Below are 19,338 nucleotides of genomic sequence, written 5' to 3'. Positions count from 1 at the left end.
TATACATAAAATTTACTACGTAAAATTTTGTTAAAATAAATAAAGATTTAAAAATAAAGCAAAATTAATTAGTAAATTTTGACTAAAGTGACAAATTTTAACTATAGAAAAATCCTTTGTTTTGTTGGTATAATTACACTAATAAAAAAAAATGTTTAATTATTCTATTGGCAAGTAGAATTACTTGTGTAACTCAAAGTGTTGATCTTAAATTAAAACTACGATAATTATTAATAATTGAATTGAATAAACAAAACATACACATACAAAAATACGTTAAATATTATAAGTGGCACTGTGTTAAGAAAATAAAGAGATTTTTCCTCAATTGGAATTGGGGAAAATCCCTTTTTTCACACTTATAATTCATTCAATATACATAAAATTTACTACGTAAAATTTTGTTAAAATAAATAAAGATTTAAAAATAAAGCAAAATTAATTAGTAAATTTTGACTAAAGTGACAAATTTTAACTATAGAAAAATCCTTTGTTTTGTTGGTATAATTACACTAATAAAAAAAAATGTTTAATTATTCTATTGGCAAGTAGAATTACTTGTGTAACTCAAAGTGTTGATCTTACAAATAACTTTTCCTTATCGTATTTACCATACATGTGCTTTGACATATTAGATATTATTTTAATGAGATATTTCATATATATATTACATAAAGTGGCCGGGATATTTATCATATTTATACATTTATCATAATTAACACGAATTTAGTTTATTTTATTTACAAAAACACTAATAAATCGCTTATTAATATTGACCAAAAAATTACATGTGACACAAACGTCATATTATAACGTACAATAATTTCGATAAAATTAGCTTTTTGACGTAAATCTTTGTTTTTTTTTTTCAAATTAGTTTAAAACCATAAATATACAATATTTAACAAAAATTTACATTTTTGACGGTCACCTACATGGCAACACTTACACTTGCTGATTCATACGCGGATTGTATGTTGTAACTTTTTGGAATTTACTAAATATTGGGAAAATAAATTTAAATTCCGGTTTCAAAAAGCGATAATTTTGCATTTTTTTTTTTCACTTGTCAATCAGCTACTTATATGCTCTTGTCGGTTTAGACAGAGATTTTTTTACATAATGCACAATTTTCTGCTAAGAAACAAAACGCTTGTTTATAAACCAAAGTCATGTTACTTTCAGCCCAGACAATCTACGATTCTCTTATAAAATGCCTCATTAATGAAAATTATTGGATTATCTAGAACTTTGCCTAATAGACGAATCGTCATCCGCAAAACTAGCCCTATTTTTCCTATCGCACCTCTTCTGATGCTGCCTTATAAACGCACTGAGCCTATTCAAAAGAAACTGTTTATCGTGCCCCTCCAAAACTAATTGATTCTTCAAAACACCCACCATGTGTCTGTTAGCTGTGGCGACAGCCCAATAATAATATAGAAAGAACAACAAAACCGCACACACTGGTATCGCAAATGTAGACGTGCCTAATTGAAAAACGATTTCTCTAATAACAAAAGGAAATCCGTCGAATGTCTGTATGACGTACGCCCAAACTGAAGAATATCTCCTGTAAGGACCACAATTGATTGATGGTAGAATTTCAGCCACAGAATACGCTATCGGCGCTATAGATATAACAAAACCTAATAATAGAACTGACATGAATAAAGATTTGCTCTTAGACGCTTTGTAAACTACTATAGGCGATGGCGTGCAGTTGACTAGACACGTAAACTTTTTAATGTAGAAAATTGTAAAGTAAAATATCGATCCGATGATCGGTAGGAACGGACAGAAGAATGAGCCCATCCATATCAAGGTTTGGATGTAAACAATGTCCAATACATGTTTAGGCAAATAAAAGTCTTGTTCACCGATGATTTTGAGGCATTTGTTAGCGCTATGTCTAGCTAAGAACGCTCTAGGCATGTTGATAATAAATGTGAATATCATTTGCACAGCAAAATCTGTTATGATCAACTTGTAAAACTGCTGACCCACATAAGTTTCCCAACAATCGGGCGTGTTGGGGTCGTCATTATTCAGAGTACATCTAACTCCGTTAGTGGTCACATACAAATACATTTGACTTAATAAAACAGCTAAAGACGACAGCCTCAGTAACACTGTTCTCAACAATGTTATAACTAACACATGAGCCGGATTGTAATTCTCAAATTTTATCAAATAACCGAATATTTCCGGCACAATAACGTTTAGAACTACTATGCAAAGGAATGGTAGGAATTCGAGCAATGTGTTCTCTAATTGTTCCAAAATCGTCTCGCCTGTTGTAGTAAGCTCGCTTCTTTCCAAATTTAAGCGGCTAAAAGTAAGCCTTGACGCTGTTCTATTACTTTCTTTGACATCCGTGAACGAAAGCGTCGCATTCGGATTCAATTTGTGCATAGAATAATTAAAAGTAACGAATATCAACGCGCCTGCCAATATCAGAATCACTAAAACTACCAAATTTACAAAAAATCTTTTCAAATGCAGTAGAATTTGACTTTCCCTTGTGCGCATCTGTTTCTCTTCTTTAAACCTTTCCTCTTCTAAGTAACCTTTGATTTCATTGAATAAAGCTTTGTGTTTAATTTTTGCCGACTTTTCATTGTGTATGCAAAAATCCCAGCCACCGAAAACTAAATTGCAATAAACGTAAAATTGACCTTCGCTTTCCACCAGCTTCTCTTTGAAACCTTTAGCGCCCGTTCTGACGATAGCTACTAAAGAAAATAACGCCCAAAATATTGGCACTAATATGTACGCCAAAGGCATGTCATAATACAACTCGGCATCCCACAAACTACTTACAAAATACGTATATATTTGGTCAGAATATACACCGTAAAACAATATAGTCTTCTCCATTTGACCAGTACCTTGAATTACATCTAATATAACATTAGTATCCGTCAAATTTCTTTCCAAATACGCCTGCGAACAGCATATGGTAGAATTTGGTAGAAAATCGTCGCAGTCATAGTAGTTTTCGACTAGCAACACCTTTGGTAGTATTAAGAAGAGTGTTACCATTAGTGAAATCGCTACGTTTAAAAATAGTAGCCATCTTAGGAATAGGAAATAAGATACCACGCCCGTTCCGAAGTTACCTTCTATTTCGCGCATCGGGGATTGCCATAATTCTAGTTTACCGATTATTTCGCCGAACCGACTTCGAAAACGATGCCAGAATTTTCGTTGTCGCCAATGGATTTGTTCGAAGCCTTGTAGTCGTAGTTTCGTAGCGTTCTGAAATAAAAAATGAGCATATGTGAATAATTGAACCAGCGTGTGAAGCGATATCCAATTCCATCATAAAGGCATAAGTAACTATTGATAAAAATAAATAAAACTTTGATAACCTTTTTGTTCATTGCAATATTGAACCAAAACAAATATACCTGTAACCTCGCCTTAAGTTCCCTCTTCTGCCCCATTGGCACGGGCATCGCCTTAATTTGCATGATCTCTTCCCAAGTTCGTTCTTCATTGGATAGATTTTCTGAAAACATATATAATATAGTTAAATTTATAAAATGGCGATAAATATGAAAACTACTTTAACGATGTCATTTGAAACAGTTGACATAAAAACAACGAGATTCGCTCGGTTACCCAGGTATTACATAAATACATACATATAATCACGTCTTTATCCCTTGCGGGGTAGACAGAGCCAACAGTCTTGAAAAGACCGAAGGTTGCTAGCCCATCGCCAAGAATGCCGAGTTTATAAGCCTATCCCTTAGTCGCCTTTTACGACATCCATGGCAACGAGATGGAGTGGCCATATTTTTTTTTTATTGGTTCCGGGAACCACACGGCTCCCAAATATCATCCGGTTATTATGTTCTTCTAAGTCGTATATGACGATAAATTTAAAAACGGCTGTAACAATGTCATTTCAAATGGTTAACATAAGACAATGAGATCCGCTCGGTTACCCAGGTACTATCCGGTAATTACTTTTTTCTTCGTCCTAGCGTAAACTGTGGTTATGTACTGAACTCCAGTAGGTATATAACAAGAGTTTGACCATGACCCTGGATTAGGTAACTCAGGCTTTTACATGAAGCGTCCCTACCGGTCTGACCTCCACAACCTTTGCTAGGGAACCCAACCCATATTGAATCATGGCAGAAAAATACGATTATGACATCTAATAAAAAAAAGGGTAGGCAAAGGTATTGAAACAAAGAGTATCGAAAAACATAACCTCTTTTTTGGCGCAGTGAAGCAAAACGCCGTTATTTTCAGCATACGTTCGTTTACATTAATCGTGTTTATTTTTCTCACTATTATTTAGGGCATAGAGTAATGAACGGCCCACCTGGCATATCTTACGTTTTTGCCGACCATAGAGTAACAAATGTATTGGTTGTAGAGTGTGCATTTAAGTTAAAGTAAATTGTACAGCACTACATAAGTGTAAAACAAAGTCGTTTCCCGCGTCTGTCCTTATATCTGTATGTATGTATGGTTAGATCTTTAAAACTACACAACTGACTTTGTTTTAGTTTTTTTAATAGATAGAGTGATAAAAGAGGAAGTTTTATACATATATTGGGGGTGTCACTAGTATTAATTATAAAAGTGTAATTTATTACATAACAGTAGGTATCATATTTTTTATTGGTAAATAAAAGTAAAGTTAATGAAAAAAAACCAGAATACGAACTCGTTATTTAACGCTTATGTTAAGTAAAATATAGTTCTTTTTTTAATACTATCTATTCTCCTATAGGAAATCAATTTTATTAAAAAAAAATCGCTCCTTTAAACAATTCAAAATCTCTCGATTACTTTTTATTCATAAAACAAAAGCTTCAAAAAGTGAAAATTGAGAAAAACATTTTTCTTGAGAGTTTGTAACTTTTGTCATTTCTGATCTACATAGTTGGCAACCTATTTCGAGGTGAATGCATTCTCTATGCCCGATAACTGTATACTCTATGAGACGTACATTCAGAAACGTGGAAGTTCAATTATAGTTATTATCTTGAGTACTATAGTTTAATGAACTAATTATAATTTAATTATGATGTGTAAGTGCATGTATGTACGCATATATAAGGATGCTATTTTGCGTAGGTACTCATTTTCATAATTACGTCTATATCCCTCGCAGGGTAGTCAGAGCCAACATTTTGAAAATACTGAAAGGCCACGTTCAGCTGTGTGTTCCGATATTAGTAAGCGTGCAGAAAAAGCGATAACAAACTGCATTGCAACTTCAATAATGCCCAAAATAACAATTTCACGCGAAAAAGGTTTCGAGCACAGCTAGTCTTTAAATAATAGTATAGTATGTTATAACATAGCGTCGGTGGCCGAGACGGTAAGTTGCCCGGTTTGAATGCGTGCGGCGCAAAAAGGCACAGGTTCGAATCCCACATCGGCCATGTACCAATGACTATTCATACTGACTTTCGAAGTTACGTACATTAGTTTGAATAATATGCTCTTACGATGATGGAAAACTTCATGAGAAAACCTGCACATTCAGGCAACTGGATGTGTGACCATGATCGATACAATAATATAATAATATTGCGAAGTTGACGTTGTTGAAGAAAATGCTGCAGTGCAGTTTGTTACCGCTTCTTCTGTACTGACGCCTTGGAAGCGGCAGTAAACTTAGTTTTTAATTAATTTATTTGACGTCAACCAATGTTGTTAATCCATACGTTTTGACAATTATTAAGCGATATATAGTATCCTATAGTAATGAATAAAAATTTTGAATTTGAATACGGATTAAGTTCCCCTGCAAAGGTTGCGGAGGTCAGACGGGAGTCGCTTCGTGTGAAAACCTGACTCACCCAATCCAGGTCAAATACCCTGGGCTCCTCTCCAGAGTGGTGAGGATGCATACACACACATACATACATACATATGGTCACGTCTATATCCCTTGCGGGGTAGACAGAGCCAATAGTCTTGAAAACACTGAATGGCCACATTCAGCTATTTGGCTTAATGATAGAATTGAGATTCAAATAGTGACAGGTTGTGCTAGCCCATCGCCTAAAAAAAATCCCAAGTTTGTAAGCCTATCCCTTAGTCGCCTTTTACGACATCCACGGGAAAGAGTGGAATGGAGTGGTCGTATTCTTTTTTGTATTGGTGCCGGGAACCACACGGCATGAGGATGCAAAGGGGACTAAAGCCAGGAGGAAGTAGTAGTTATTTGAACATAGAGTCTCACCAGACAAATCCGGCAACATAGACAAGTGTATATCCCTGCTTTGCGTGGTCCGCGCATAAGTGGACTGCCGCCTCTCGTTCTGAGACCGTACCCTTTTCACTGTTGTTGCTGAAAATAAATTATACATACATACATACATATAGTCACAATTATATATCTTGCGGGGTAGACTGAGCCAACAGTCTTAAAAAGATTGATAGGCCACGTTCAGCTTTAAGATTTTAGATATTTTAGATAAAGAGGCTTTAAGATAGAATTGAGATTCAAATAATGACAGGTTGCTAGCCCATCGCCTAAAAGAGGAATCCCAAGTTTATAAGCCTATCCCTATGTCGCCTTTTACGACATCCATGTCTAATGAGCCAGTATTTAAATTGGAATATTTTAATACGGAATTTTATCAAAATCGGTTTAGTGGTTTAGGCGTGAAAGCTGTTCAGACAGAGTTACTTGCGCATTTATATAGACGTAACTATATGTACGTACTAGAGGCCGCCCGCGACTTCGTCCGCATGGAAACCCTATCAATCCCGCGGGAACTCTGGGATAAAAAGTAGCCTATGTGTTATTCTGGGTCTTCAGCTACCTACATACCAAATTTCATGGTAATCGGTTCAGTAGTTTTTGCGTGAAAGAGTAACAAACATCCATACAAACTTTCGCCTTTATAATAGTAGTAGGATGAGAGAGGGAGGGAGAGAGAGAGAAACAAGAGAGAGAATGAAAGCGTCACCAACAGCTCCTCGCCCGCTTGGAAGGCAGCAGGGTCGCCAGTTTAGCAGCATCAGCTCTCTGCAGGTTCTCGAACAGCTCCTGCTCAGCCCCGGGGTACAGTTCCTGGTAGAACTCCCCCCCTGCCTCCTCCCACCCCTCCTGCCGTTTTGAGCGGGACTTGTTCTTGGAAGAGTTGCCTCCAGACATCTTTACTGCATTATCTGTGGAAGAAAGAGGTGAATATAAGTTAGGGTATGAAAATTTCTATTCATTATTATGGGACACTTCAATATCACTTAATCATAATTGATATTGAAGTGTCCCATAACTGTCATATCTATTGGTTTCACAACATTGGTTCACGTCAAATAAATTAATTAAAACTAAGTTTACTGCCGCTTCCAAAGCGCATGTGTAGAAGAAGCGGCAAAACAAACTACACTACCGCATTTTCATCGGACGTCAATATACAAATATAGATCTCTTAAATCTAAATCATGGACGAATGCACAATGTCTACATTAAAAAAACAGATGGCGTTAAAATCTGCGTGTTAAAACTAGAAGCATATTGAATGCATATGTTCCGTGAATTGTGTCCAATTACATGCCAGGACAATGCCTATTGTGGCGTCTTACCTCGCAGACCTGAATATAGGTCAGCTAGGAATCACACTGTAAAGGTATTTACTAGACTTCAAAAGCGGAGTGTTATATGGTTTTATTGCTATAACAAACATGGAAGATGGCATCATTTTAAATTTGTTTTTAATTTTTAATTTAAAATATTTGTAAAAAGGGCTTCCAATATTTCTATTTAAAGTTATTGTTATATTCGTCTTGATAGCACAATTCTTTTAGGACTGTGACATTAAAAACTCTTTTAATAAATTCCCTGTTTTTTTTTTCACATTTTCCATTATTAAAAATTTTCAAAATTTCAAAATTCAATATTCAAAATTTTTTTTATTCATTATTATAGGATATTATTATATCGCTTAATAATTGTCGTATGGTTTAACAACTTGGTTGACGTCAAATAAATTACTTAAAAACTAAGTTTACTGCCGCTTCCAAGGCGTCAGTGCAGAAGAAGCGGTAACAAACTGCACTGCAGCATTTTCTTCAACAACGTCAACTTCACAATATTAATATTAAATTATACTTAGAATTTATTACTTTGCTCCTAATAGTTGCAGCATGATGTTATATAGCCTAAAGCCTTCAAATAAATGGTCTATTCAACGTGAAAATCATTTTAATTCAAAACAATAGTTCCCGAGATAAGCGCGTTCAAACATACAAACTCTTCAGCTTTATAATATTAGTATAGATATTGATGATCCATGAGTAAGCCGCGTAAGGTTCAACAAAACAAATCAGTACAGGCTATTGCATTTTTATAAACTTTTTTACTAAATTATTTATTGCTATACTAAATCTATGATAATATGTTCAATAATAACTTTTTATACAAACTTAATCATCCAAGCCTTCAATCAAACAGGACTACTCAATATCTTTATCTTGGATGTCACAAAAGGCTACTAAGTGATAGGATAATAAACTTCATATTCTTTCTGTTGGCTATGGGCTAGCAACCTGTCACTATTTTTATCTCAATTCCACATTTTATGTTTCTAATTTTGTATTACATACATACATATAGTCACTTCTATATCCCTTGAGGGGTAGACAGAGCCATCAGTCTGAACTGATAGGCCAGTTCAGACTGATGGCTCTGTCTACCGTTGTTCAGCTGTTTGGCTTCATAAATAAGATTAAAAGTGACAGCTTGCAAGCCCATCGCTTACAAGAGGAATCCCAAGTTTATAAGTCTTACCAATAAGGTTCAGGTGTATAATAAGGTTCTATTATATGCATAAGTACATAAGTGCTATGTCATATCACTCTTTAAATATCTATATGTATAGACAATTATAGGAAGAATAAACCGTGGTAAATTAAAAAAAAAATATTTTCGTCCTAATTTTTAATGAAAAAAAAATTATGGTTTAGGCACATATAGGTATTAAAATGTTTAAAAATTGAACTCTTATCGTCGTTTCAAATTAATTAAGTACACACATCAACTAAATTGCTGACGCACAGAGAACAGCCCGTAATGTGACTCATTTTAAAGCTAGGTATATATAACAACATCATTTTAAAAAACTACTTTTTCTGTTAAATCTTCATTGATAAATTTTTCATTGGTACTTTCACTAATATTTTTTTTGTTGATAAATGGAACGGTAAACTCACCATGTAAACAAAAGCATTAAACTAAGTATATCCGTTATTGAATCACAATGTTTGGGTTATAAATTACGCATTATACATTATCACGTATTTCTTTGTAATTTTATACATGAAATAACATTGGCTTGCGCAAATAATAATTTGATAATCAAAATACAAATAACATATCTACCATCGATAGGAGTGGTACTGTACTGCGCTCAGAAACTTAAATTAAATAAACGTCAAATTGACATATGTCAAAAAATACTTCATTTCACAAATTACTGTGCAAATTACGAAATTAAATATCAATATACATATATTTTATTTAATTAAGCATCAGTAATGCATAATATATCTAAGAAGTTGTATGTACAAAATGAACATCACATGCCATATAAAACCGAAAAAATTTATATAAAAATTTTGCTCATATTCAGAACGCACGATCTATTGTGGATACCTAATTTATTTTTCCCCGCATTTATTTTGATTGTTCGTTTATTTATGCTTAGTTTAGTTAAGTACCTACTTACTTCTTCATTTATTTATTAAGTCCATATATCACTGACCTATCAGAAGTGGCTAGGAGGAAAATATTGTCCAGACATTTCCCATAAATACACCGCTTCTCATTCAGACAACAATAGAAAACAATATCGATCACTGTTATAATAAAATAAACTGACTGAATTACGACGTCTCGGCCGTTTTAAAATCAATGTTCCGTTTACACCGGCGTCGGAAACTTCATTTTACCAAGGAAATTATCAGTAACAGAGCCACAATGATTTAATATCCGCAGTCGATCGGCAAAAAACGACTGCCCGCCATTCGCGTAAACAAATTTGTGAGGAAATTTTCTTCATGCAATATCCGGTGAGCCTCTGGATTGGCTGGTTTTCCCGGCAATTTTCCTGTCGACCAATGAGGAGTGAGAGTTGAAAATTTCAACCAATGGAAAATATCTGACGTGAGCAGCGATTCCAATAGGACCAATGTAATATCCGGTGTGGATTGCGGCTGTATCCTGCGCGGAAAGCCCGGGAATGGCTTGAAGGCGTAGTGACACCTGCGCAGCATCCGTGAGCGCCGCTCCAAGATCACATCTCGTGAAAACTAATGATTATTTCGGTCCACATCGCTTAGTTCCGCATACTCCCGCCGCGGCGCTGCGCTAGGATAGGACGATGTATGTACCTCGTTATAGACTTAAAACGTATTATCAGTGGTGTAAATTGAAAAATTGCTGATTTGTACCCCGTATCGAGTTCTTAAAGTGTAGTGGAAGTGATAAGTGTTATTATTGCGACAATAGCTACATTCGCGCGCGGTGAAAACGGGTATTAGTGTTCGTCGGGGCTCGGGACCTCAGGTCGTCCATTTGTCTTGCTTTCTTACAGATGTGCGGGCGGGCCTTACTGGCTCATCACCTAAGCCATAAGTGATGTTGTGATTGTGATGAACTATACATTCAGACTGCATGCATCATGCATTCGAACAGTGTTCCAATATCGACCGCTGTTTGGGAAAAGTCAGTGCTATCGGCTCGCGAGTGATCGCACTTTTGAGACCACGACGCATTTATCGACTTTCAAACATTTGTTATGAATATAATCGACAATAACTGTGTTAGCTTTCGAAATGTCGAAAATTACGATAGTTGCTTCCGTGCGAAGCGGGCGATTCTATATCTAAGAGCCGCTTTCGCTGCCTAATGGCGTTTGGAAAGCTTATTATCATACTAGCCGTCGTGTCAATCGCTTTAAGCGATTACCATGAAATCGAAGCAGAAATTAAAGCGAAAAAAGCCATGGCGGCGGAGAAAGAGCAACGAGCCAGGTCCGCGAACGCGAACCGAGGCTCCCTCCAAAAACTATCAGCCATGATGAACAGGACCGAAGACAGGAGGAAGCCAAGAAAGAACGAGAACATAAACAAAATACGCCAATTGAACAAAAAACACGATGACATGATGAATGACAACGAAGGATCGCTAACGATTAATCAGAAAACCGTTGCGGAGAACGATACTAATTCTTTGACGGACAAGATCAAGTCTCTACGGCCTCAAGGGCCGACGTACGAAGCTGTCAATAAGAACAATTATTTCTCGCAAGCAACGGGAGTTTATTGCAATTTTGAAAATGGAACGAACGATTCTTTAGTTGACATTTGCATGTGGCAATGGAATAGTACGGTGTCGAAACACGGACTTGGTTTTAAGGTTGTGACTGCTGAAGATGTTAGGATTATGAATGAGACAACAAGGGGACTGAAGTTTTCTGGGCCTAAGTTTGATGCTGATGGAAAAGTCCAAGGTGAGATATGTGTGTTAGCTGTGCGTTTTTGTGTTAATCGCTTTGTATCTAATGATTTTAAATTATGAGAATTTTATTGTTTTATTCTTTGCTTGTTTTTTTTTTTAATTTCTGTTCAATCTTCCTTTTTTTTAACGCCTTGTATAATATAATCTAAAATATTAAAAGTATGCCGAATAATTGTTGTTTTTTACAATATTCTGATTTCAATTCGTTGACCGCATGTGACTATTGCGAAATAAATGTTTAGTTTTAAGATAAGTTTAACATACAAAAACCCATAGAGTAGCATTTGTTTATAAAAAGAACTGCATCTTCTCGTGAGATCGGAACTATCACAAATTATACCTACATACATATGTACATATATAATCACGTCTATATACCTTGCGAGGTAGACGGAGCCATTTGGTTCGTTCAACTGTTTGGCTTTATGATACAATTAGGTTCAAATAGTGTCAGGTTACTAGCCTATCGCCTACAAGATTAATCCCAAGTTTATTAGCTTATCCCTTAATCGCCTTTTACGACATCCATTTGAAAGATATGGAGTTAGTTCTCTTCTATAATGCCGAGAACCACAAGGCCTTTTTTTTCTTATTGATAAAAAAAAGCGAAGCGCGAGATTTAAGTCTTAGATTAAGTGTTGCCAACAATTAAGTTTATTTTCCCCACTTCCTGCGTTCTTTCTCAGGCTCTTTGAAATAATTTTAATGCACGATTATAATTCTCGGTAGCTGTGCCCGCGACTTCGTCCGCGTGGAATAGTTATTTAAGGCATCATTGAGCCTCATTGGCCCTCAAGTATGAATAATTTTTCCTGTTTTTTTTTTCACATTTTCCATTATTTATTTGCTCCTTATAGTTGCAGCGTGATGTTATATAGCCTAAATCTTTCCTCGATAAATGGTCTATTCAACGCAAAAATCTTTTTTCAATTCGAACCAGCAGATCCTGAGATTAGCGCGTTCAAACAAACTCTTCAGCTTTATAATATTAGTATACTTAGATACTTGTAAAACAAGTATGCTGTAGTATATATGTATTTGTATAACATTAAAAACATTAAAGTTACTATGAAATTTATACATACATACATATGGTCACGTCTATATCCCTTGCGGGGTAGACAGAGCCAACAGTCTTGAAAAGACTGAATGGCCACGTTCAGCTATTTGGCTTAGTCGCCTTTTACGACATCCATGGGAAAGAGATGGAGTGGTCCTATTCTTTTTTGTAATGGTGCCGGGAACCACAACCGGGACGGGTGCTCTGTCTACCCCGTAAGGTGTAAAGATGTGATTATATATATATGTCTGTAACCTTTTAAATCGTCAGTTGTAAAGATGCATTAACTGAATAAAAGGTCAGAGGTCATACATTACCTATTTTGCACGCCCAAGTCTTCAACCCACGCGGTCATTTTACGGAAATATGAAAAATTTCTTATCCAATTAGGTTTAAGGTTTTGCCGGCGACTTCTTTTACATGCAAAGTTAGTAAAATAATACTTACATACATACATATGGTCACGTCTATATACCTTGCGGGGTAGACAGAGCCAACAGTCTTGAAAAGACTGAATGGCCACGTTCAGCTATTTGGCTTAATGATAGAATTGAGATTCAAATTGTGCCAGGTTACTAGCCCATCGCCTAAAAAAGAATCCCAAGTTTGTAAGTCTATGCCTTAGTTCCCTTTTACGACATCCATGGGAAAGAGATGGAATGGTCCTATTCTTTTTTGTATTAGTGCCGGGAACCACACGGCACCAAAATAATAGATAAATAAATACATACGGCTCAAATTACACAGATCGAGTTAGCCTCGTAGTGAGTTCGAGATTTGTGTTACGAGATACTAACTCAAAGATACTTACTATATTTTTTTTAAATCTGGTTTTCGCCGTGAACGTAGACCTCGAGAACAACATATTAGTCACGTCTATATCCCTTGCGGGGTAGACAGAGCTAACAGTATCGAAAAGACTGAAAGGCCAAGAATAGCTGTAAGGCTTCATAATTGAATAATGAGATTCAAATAGTGACAGTTTGCTAGCTAGCCCATCGCCTTTTAAGACATCCACGGAAAAGAGTTGGAGTGGTCCTATTCTTTTTTGTATTAATGCCGGGAACCACACGCCGCAAGTCCCAAAAATAAAATCTCGCGACGCCAATCTGTCAAAAACAGCGAAAAGTCTAAATCGCGCAAGGAAAGATTTCACGGATTGGAGCATATATACAACCTCCGACACAACATCGTCTGTCGCGCGGTTCCCCAGGCATCACACCTAGCCTGGCGGAAGATCTTCCCTTTGGTGGCGGTCGAGCAGAATTATATAGCTCAAAGACAAACCTATTATAGAAGTAAGAATTTACAAATAGAGAAATTTGTAATGGCGGCTTGCATTCGCATTATTCTCGTTTCATTCGTTTATTTATAAGTCTGCTTTGTGCAGATAATTACCAGACGAAAATTCTATGGATTTAATTACCCGACTGCTCATTAAAATAAGTGTTATGCTTTCACGGTTCATAAATGCATCTGAGCTAAGTACTTAATTTCAAACAAGCTGTTGTTTGCCTGCAACTTACACGACTTAAACATACATATATAATCACGTCATTGCCCCTACGGGGTAGACAAGTCCACCTGTTGTACATTTAACGTGCATAAAGTTTAAATAAATCTGTCTAAATTTTTCCACATATATTAATTTGATCTGACTTACCCAATCCAGGATCTTCGTCAATGACGCATCCCGAGCTCCTCTCCAGAGTGGTGATGTGACCAAGAAAAGTCACAGTCTCACACGGAATATACATATGTATTACGTTTGATAGTGGGTTCTCTATCTATTAGCATAAAATTTTGTGTCATAATTTTACATGGCATACCTTTGTTTAGCCTAATAGTTGTTACGCATAATATTATTTGGCATAATTTTAAGGCATATTTCTTTAAGCATACCTACTATTAGCATAACCTAACCTAACCTAAGAAGTACTCGCTTTATAGCGCATTACACTACATAATACTCCGCGCAAAAAATAAATTAGTCTAAACTATATTTATGCCTATTAAAATTGTGTGCCCAAAAACTATTATGACAAATAATAGTTATGCCAAACAAAAATAGGACAAAAACAATTAGTCGAATGAAAGAGATCCCTTGATAGTGACGGCGTCTGTGGCGCAGCGGTAGTACGCTTGTCTGTGACACCGGAGGCCCCGGGTTCGAATCCCGGCCAGGGCATGATGAAAAAAGAACTTTTCTGATTGGCCTGGGTCTTGGATGTTTATCTATATAAGTATTTATTATAAAATATAGTATCGTTGAGTTAGTATCTCGTGACACAAGTCTCGAACTTACTTAGAAGGTAACTCAATCAGTGTATTTGTCCCGTATATAGGTACCTATTTATTTATTTATATTATGCCGATACCTATGAGTTGTCCAAAACATTTATCAGCATTGAAACCGATGTTATGACGAGTTTGAAGACTAAATAAAATGCGTAATGACGTGTTTATAAATACGAGCGTCAAATAGTTTTTCAAGTCCGCCTCGTTATGACGTAGTGATGGGCTTGCGTCTGATTCACGAGTCTCCGGCTTCGATTCCCGGTCAGGGAATTATTACTGACCTGACCCGAAATATAAACCTGGTCGTAGGTGGGTGAAAATCATTTTAAACGACCATTTCGACATAAAAATTTGTCCTCATGCTATATTTAAAAAAATATTATCAATTCTACTGCAACGAATACATACAACTATAGAATTATACCTTGCCTAGCTAAATAAATATAATGTATTGTTTTTTTGTACCAGTATTTAATAATATCCTTCATTTTTCACACCGAACCGGAATTTTCTCCATACAAAATATTTTGTCCTATTCACGACTTGCGTTACAAAATACAACCGAATAAAAATTCTAGTAACGATATTAAAACAATTGGTTTTTTTTCGGTATATATTATGATTTGTAATTGATATCAGGTAAAGCTAATTACATTTATATATATTTTTATAATAAATATTAATTTATAAATTGATGTCTATAATTATCTTCCATTTTATTATTCATTTTTGTCACGACGAAATTTTGGTAATATTTGATATTTGTAATTGTCAACACCTGCTCTACGAGTGGCAATCCGGACGCTAGAAGCTACTTGGATCGGCCATTTTGTCATCGTATGTAAAAGTGTGTGCAGGTGTGTTTCCTTATTCTTCGTGAAAATTCCAATTTAAATTGATCAGCTTTGTTGTTTTCAACAAACAATACAGGTAAGCGAATACATAATTTTAGTTATGGATTTATAGACAACCATTGTCGACTATTATTAAGGTTGAAGCTGCTTTAACTTATTGCAACTCCTGTTTCTTTAAAAATATTTAAAGTTATATTCTAAGCACAATATCTTTTCATTTTTGTTATGTTTCGTTACTTTTTTTTGTAACGTCACAAAAATGATATAACAAAAATGAAAGAAAGCCGCATCCACACAGCAATAAGAAGCTGATTTTTGTATTTTTTTATTTTTAAAATGGCGGTAAGTTATATTAACCTAAAAACTTTGTTCCTGATTTTTTTTATCTTTTTAGAATGCCGATGTCAGCAGCTGAACGTCAACGACTATACAGACAACGATTGAAAGACCAGGATCCACAAAGAATTAAGATTAAAAAATTTAAATAGAATAAAAAAAAATTATGTAAAAGTTTCCAAACTAACAGAAAATCATTTTTTATTTGAATTATTGATTATTGATTAAACGAATTATAAAAAGTAAGGTGTTTTAGTATTATTATACTTTATCAATCAATGAAAATAATCATTTAGGTACCTATAGTATGTCCGTATTATTTATGCGAATTGTGAAGAGACCCTAATAATTTCATTTTTGTTATTTTTTGTTACGATTTTCATTTTTGTTATGATTTCATTTTTGTTTCATTTTTGTGACAATGGTCGTTTAAAATGATTTTCACCCAGGTATAAGGTTGGGAATGACAAAAAAAAATGTTTTTTTAAAATTAAATGTGACTAAGTATTACAATTTCTGAACTGTACCTACTAATAATAAATATATCTAATTAAACTAGCGACCCGCCCCGGCTTCGCACGGATGCACAGCCGATACTAAATATATCTCTATTAGAACTAACTAAAGGACCGCCCGCAAAGCGGCTAACTAAGTCTTGCTCACTTCGCAACGGGCCGTGCAGCAGAAATCGTAATATTTTAATTTCACCACAACTTCAAAACCAAACGTCCAATTTTAATCATTCAAAGACCAAATATTATAACATAAACTGTACTTATTGATGAAATTATTTATTTTGATAAGGAATCATAGCATGAGTAAACAAAACGCGTTTAAATGTAGACCAAAAAAATTCAGGATTTTTAAATAAAAATGTGGTTGTTGTGCCTCACTCGACATAGATAGGTATAGTGTGTCGCGGACTTTTTTGTAGATATTTATAAGATCTACAATTAATTAAAACATTTTATGGTTCTATCTTTTGTAGTTTAGGCAGCGTACGCAAAATAAGTAACTTTTTGGTTGATTTTTTTCAGTTTGTGTCCGAAAAATCCAAATATATTACGGAACCCTATTCTTTTCCAAAATAAAATATAGTCTATGTTACTCGTGGATAATGTAGCTTTCGAATGGTGAAAGAATTTTTAAAATCGGTCCAGTAGTTTTTGAGCCTATTCATTACAACCAAACAAACTAACAACCAAAGTTTTCCTCTTTATAATATTACTAGAGGCCGCCCGCGACTTCGTCCGCATGGATACCCTATCAATCCCGCGGGAACTCTGGGATAAAAAGTAGCCTATGTGTTATTCTGGGTCTTCAGCTACCTACATACCAAATTTCATGGTAATCGGTTCAGTAGTTTTTGCGTGAAAGAGTAACAAACATCCATACAAACTTTCGCCTTTATAATAGTGGTAGGATAAAAAATTAAATTAAATTAAATATAAAATATATATAGTGTAGATAATATGAACTAATATCAATTATTTAATAATAAATAAAAAACTTCTAAATTTACAAACTAAGAACATTATTATTTAAATTGTTTGTTTGTTTGTAATATCCTTATTGCATAGAAATTTACACAGTAACAAGAAAATAGTTATAATAATATATGACATAGTTATAAAAGAAACAAATCACTTGCAATGGCGGACTTACTTACTTTTTTGTTTCGAACCTATCCTACACCTATTCACGCCAATCTCCTGTTTGGTTTCCTTCCACCCAAAGGTTGAGTGGAAGAGATTGCATTAGCGATAACTCCGCCTTTGTACCATCTCTGTCTGTTTTGTGCTGTTTTGTTTGTTTTTGTTCTTATGGTGCAATAAAGAGTTTTATCTATCTATCCATCTATTTCTAACCTGACCCGACGTTCAAGAAAAACAATAGTATGTGATCCTAGTCTTCTAAAATAAAATATAACCACGTCTATATCCCTTGCGGGGCAGACAGAGCAAACAGTTTTCAAAAGACTGAAAGGTCCCTCCCGCTCAGCCCCCGGCTTAATGATGATAGAATTGAAATTCAAATAGTGACAGGTTGTTAGCCCATCGCCTGAAAGACGAATCCCAAGTATATCTATCACTTATCCCCTAGTCGCCTTATACGACATCCATGGGAAAGACTTCCAGAGTTTGTGTAAAATTAAAAAATAAAATCTATCTTTCGTTAAAAAGTTGAAGAAAGATTTGTCCTTTTTTTTCTATAGCTAAACAAATTTAATTGAAATCAAAGTAAGTATTTTTTCGAAAAAAAGATCACACAGGCGAGAGGAGCCTGATGAGGATCTGTGACCAAGTCCGACCATGGTCCTAGGTTGGGTGAGTCAGGTTTTTAAACGAAGCGACTCCCGTCTGACCTCCGTCTCCTTTCCAATGGAACTCAACCCATTATACAATACAAATTATCTTTATTAATACATACATAAAATCACGCCTCTTTCCCGGAGGGGTAGGCAGAGACTACCTCTTTCCCCTTGCCACGATCTCTGCATACTTCCTTCGCTAATTATCTTTATTGCCCAAAAAAAACATATTTAGTAGAAACACATTATTAATAGATCATGGTTACTCATCTAGTTGCTTGAAATTGTAAATGTTTTCATGATTTTTTCTTTCATCGTAAAATTCTATTTTATATTAGACTAGCTTCGGCGCGAGGCATCGCTCCCGTGAGAAATTCCAGAAAATAAGTAACTTACTTGTCAAACCCTAATGTATAATCTGTGCTAAATTTCTTGAAAATCAGTCCATTAGTTGTTGAGTTTATTCGTTAAAAACTTACAAAAATACAAATCGTTTCTCTTCAAATAAGTAATAGGTGGATTTGATATGAAGCGATTTGTAAAGTTTAAACTCTTATCTACCCTTCAGGGAGAGATGCGCAATTTTTATGTACCTACGTACTTAATATTGCAATAATGGAGATTACTGTCCGTATATCTGTCGGCTTAAACTCGTAAATCGCAGCTGTCGGGATTTGAACCGGCGGTCTATTTCGGGACGAGTTTCAGTCTAAAATAATGGAAATAAGACGACGCGTCGACGGACTTCCATTCTTAACCTACGATTAAAAAGGAGTGGTGTTATAAGTTTTATATGTCTGTCTGTCTGTGGCATCGTGGTGGAAGGAACAATGGTACTTTATTTGAAAGATATTAGATAAAACCCTTAGTCTCCTTTTACGACATCCATGGTAAAGAGATGGAGTGATCTTCTATATGATACTTTATTTGAAAGATTTCCTATTGAAACAATATTAGAAAATCTGAATACCAA

At 35.2% G+C, this 19,338-nt stretch overlaps 2 protein-coding genes across 2 annotated transcripts in view; one reads left to right on the top strand and one right to left on the bottom strand.

The window, feature by feature from the left end:
- Nucleotides 1–232: 232 nt before the first annotated feature.
- Nucleotides 233–9,378, bottom strand: LOC106142171 (transmembrane channel-like protein 7). Its single transcript, XM_013343846.2, has 5 exons — nt 9,199–9,378; nt 6,958–7,155; nt 6,221–6,328; nt 3,414–3,514; nt 233–3,261 (listed from the first exon to the last, which is right to left on the bottom strand). Exons 2-5 carry the CDS (start codon nt 7,139–7,141, stop codon nt 1,240–1,242), a joined length of 2,415 nt encoding a protein of 804 aa, XP_013199300.2. The 5' UTR covers nt 7,142–7,155; nt 9,199–9,378; the 3' UTR covers nt 233–1,239.
- A 970-nt stretch (nt 9,379–10,348) lies between these two features.
- Nucleotides 10,349–19,338, top strand: part of LOC106142114 (tyrosine-protein kinase receptor) — a 37,980-nt gene continuing 28,990 nt past the window's right edge. The window contains exon 1 of the mRNA XM_060952068.1: nt 10,349–11,498. Within this exon, the coding sequence (XP_060808051.1) occupies nt 10,895–11,498 (604 nt within the window). The 5' untranslated portion in view covers nt 10,349–10,894. The remainder of the gene's footprint in view (nt 11,499–19,338) is intronic.

This window comes from Amyelois transitella, chromosome 27, assembly GCF_032362555.1.
Source record: "Amyelois transitella isolate CPQ chromosome 27, ilAmyTran1.1, whole genome shotgun sequence".
Classification (NCBI taxonomy): Eukaryota; Metazoa; Arthropoda; class Insecta; order Lepidoptera; family Pyralidae; genus Amyelois; species Amyelois transitella.
Note: the sequence above shows the minus strand (reverse complement) of the source record. Positions and strands in the feature narration are given on the sequence as shown.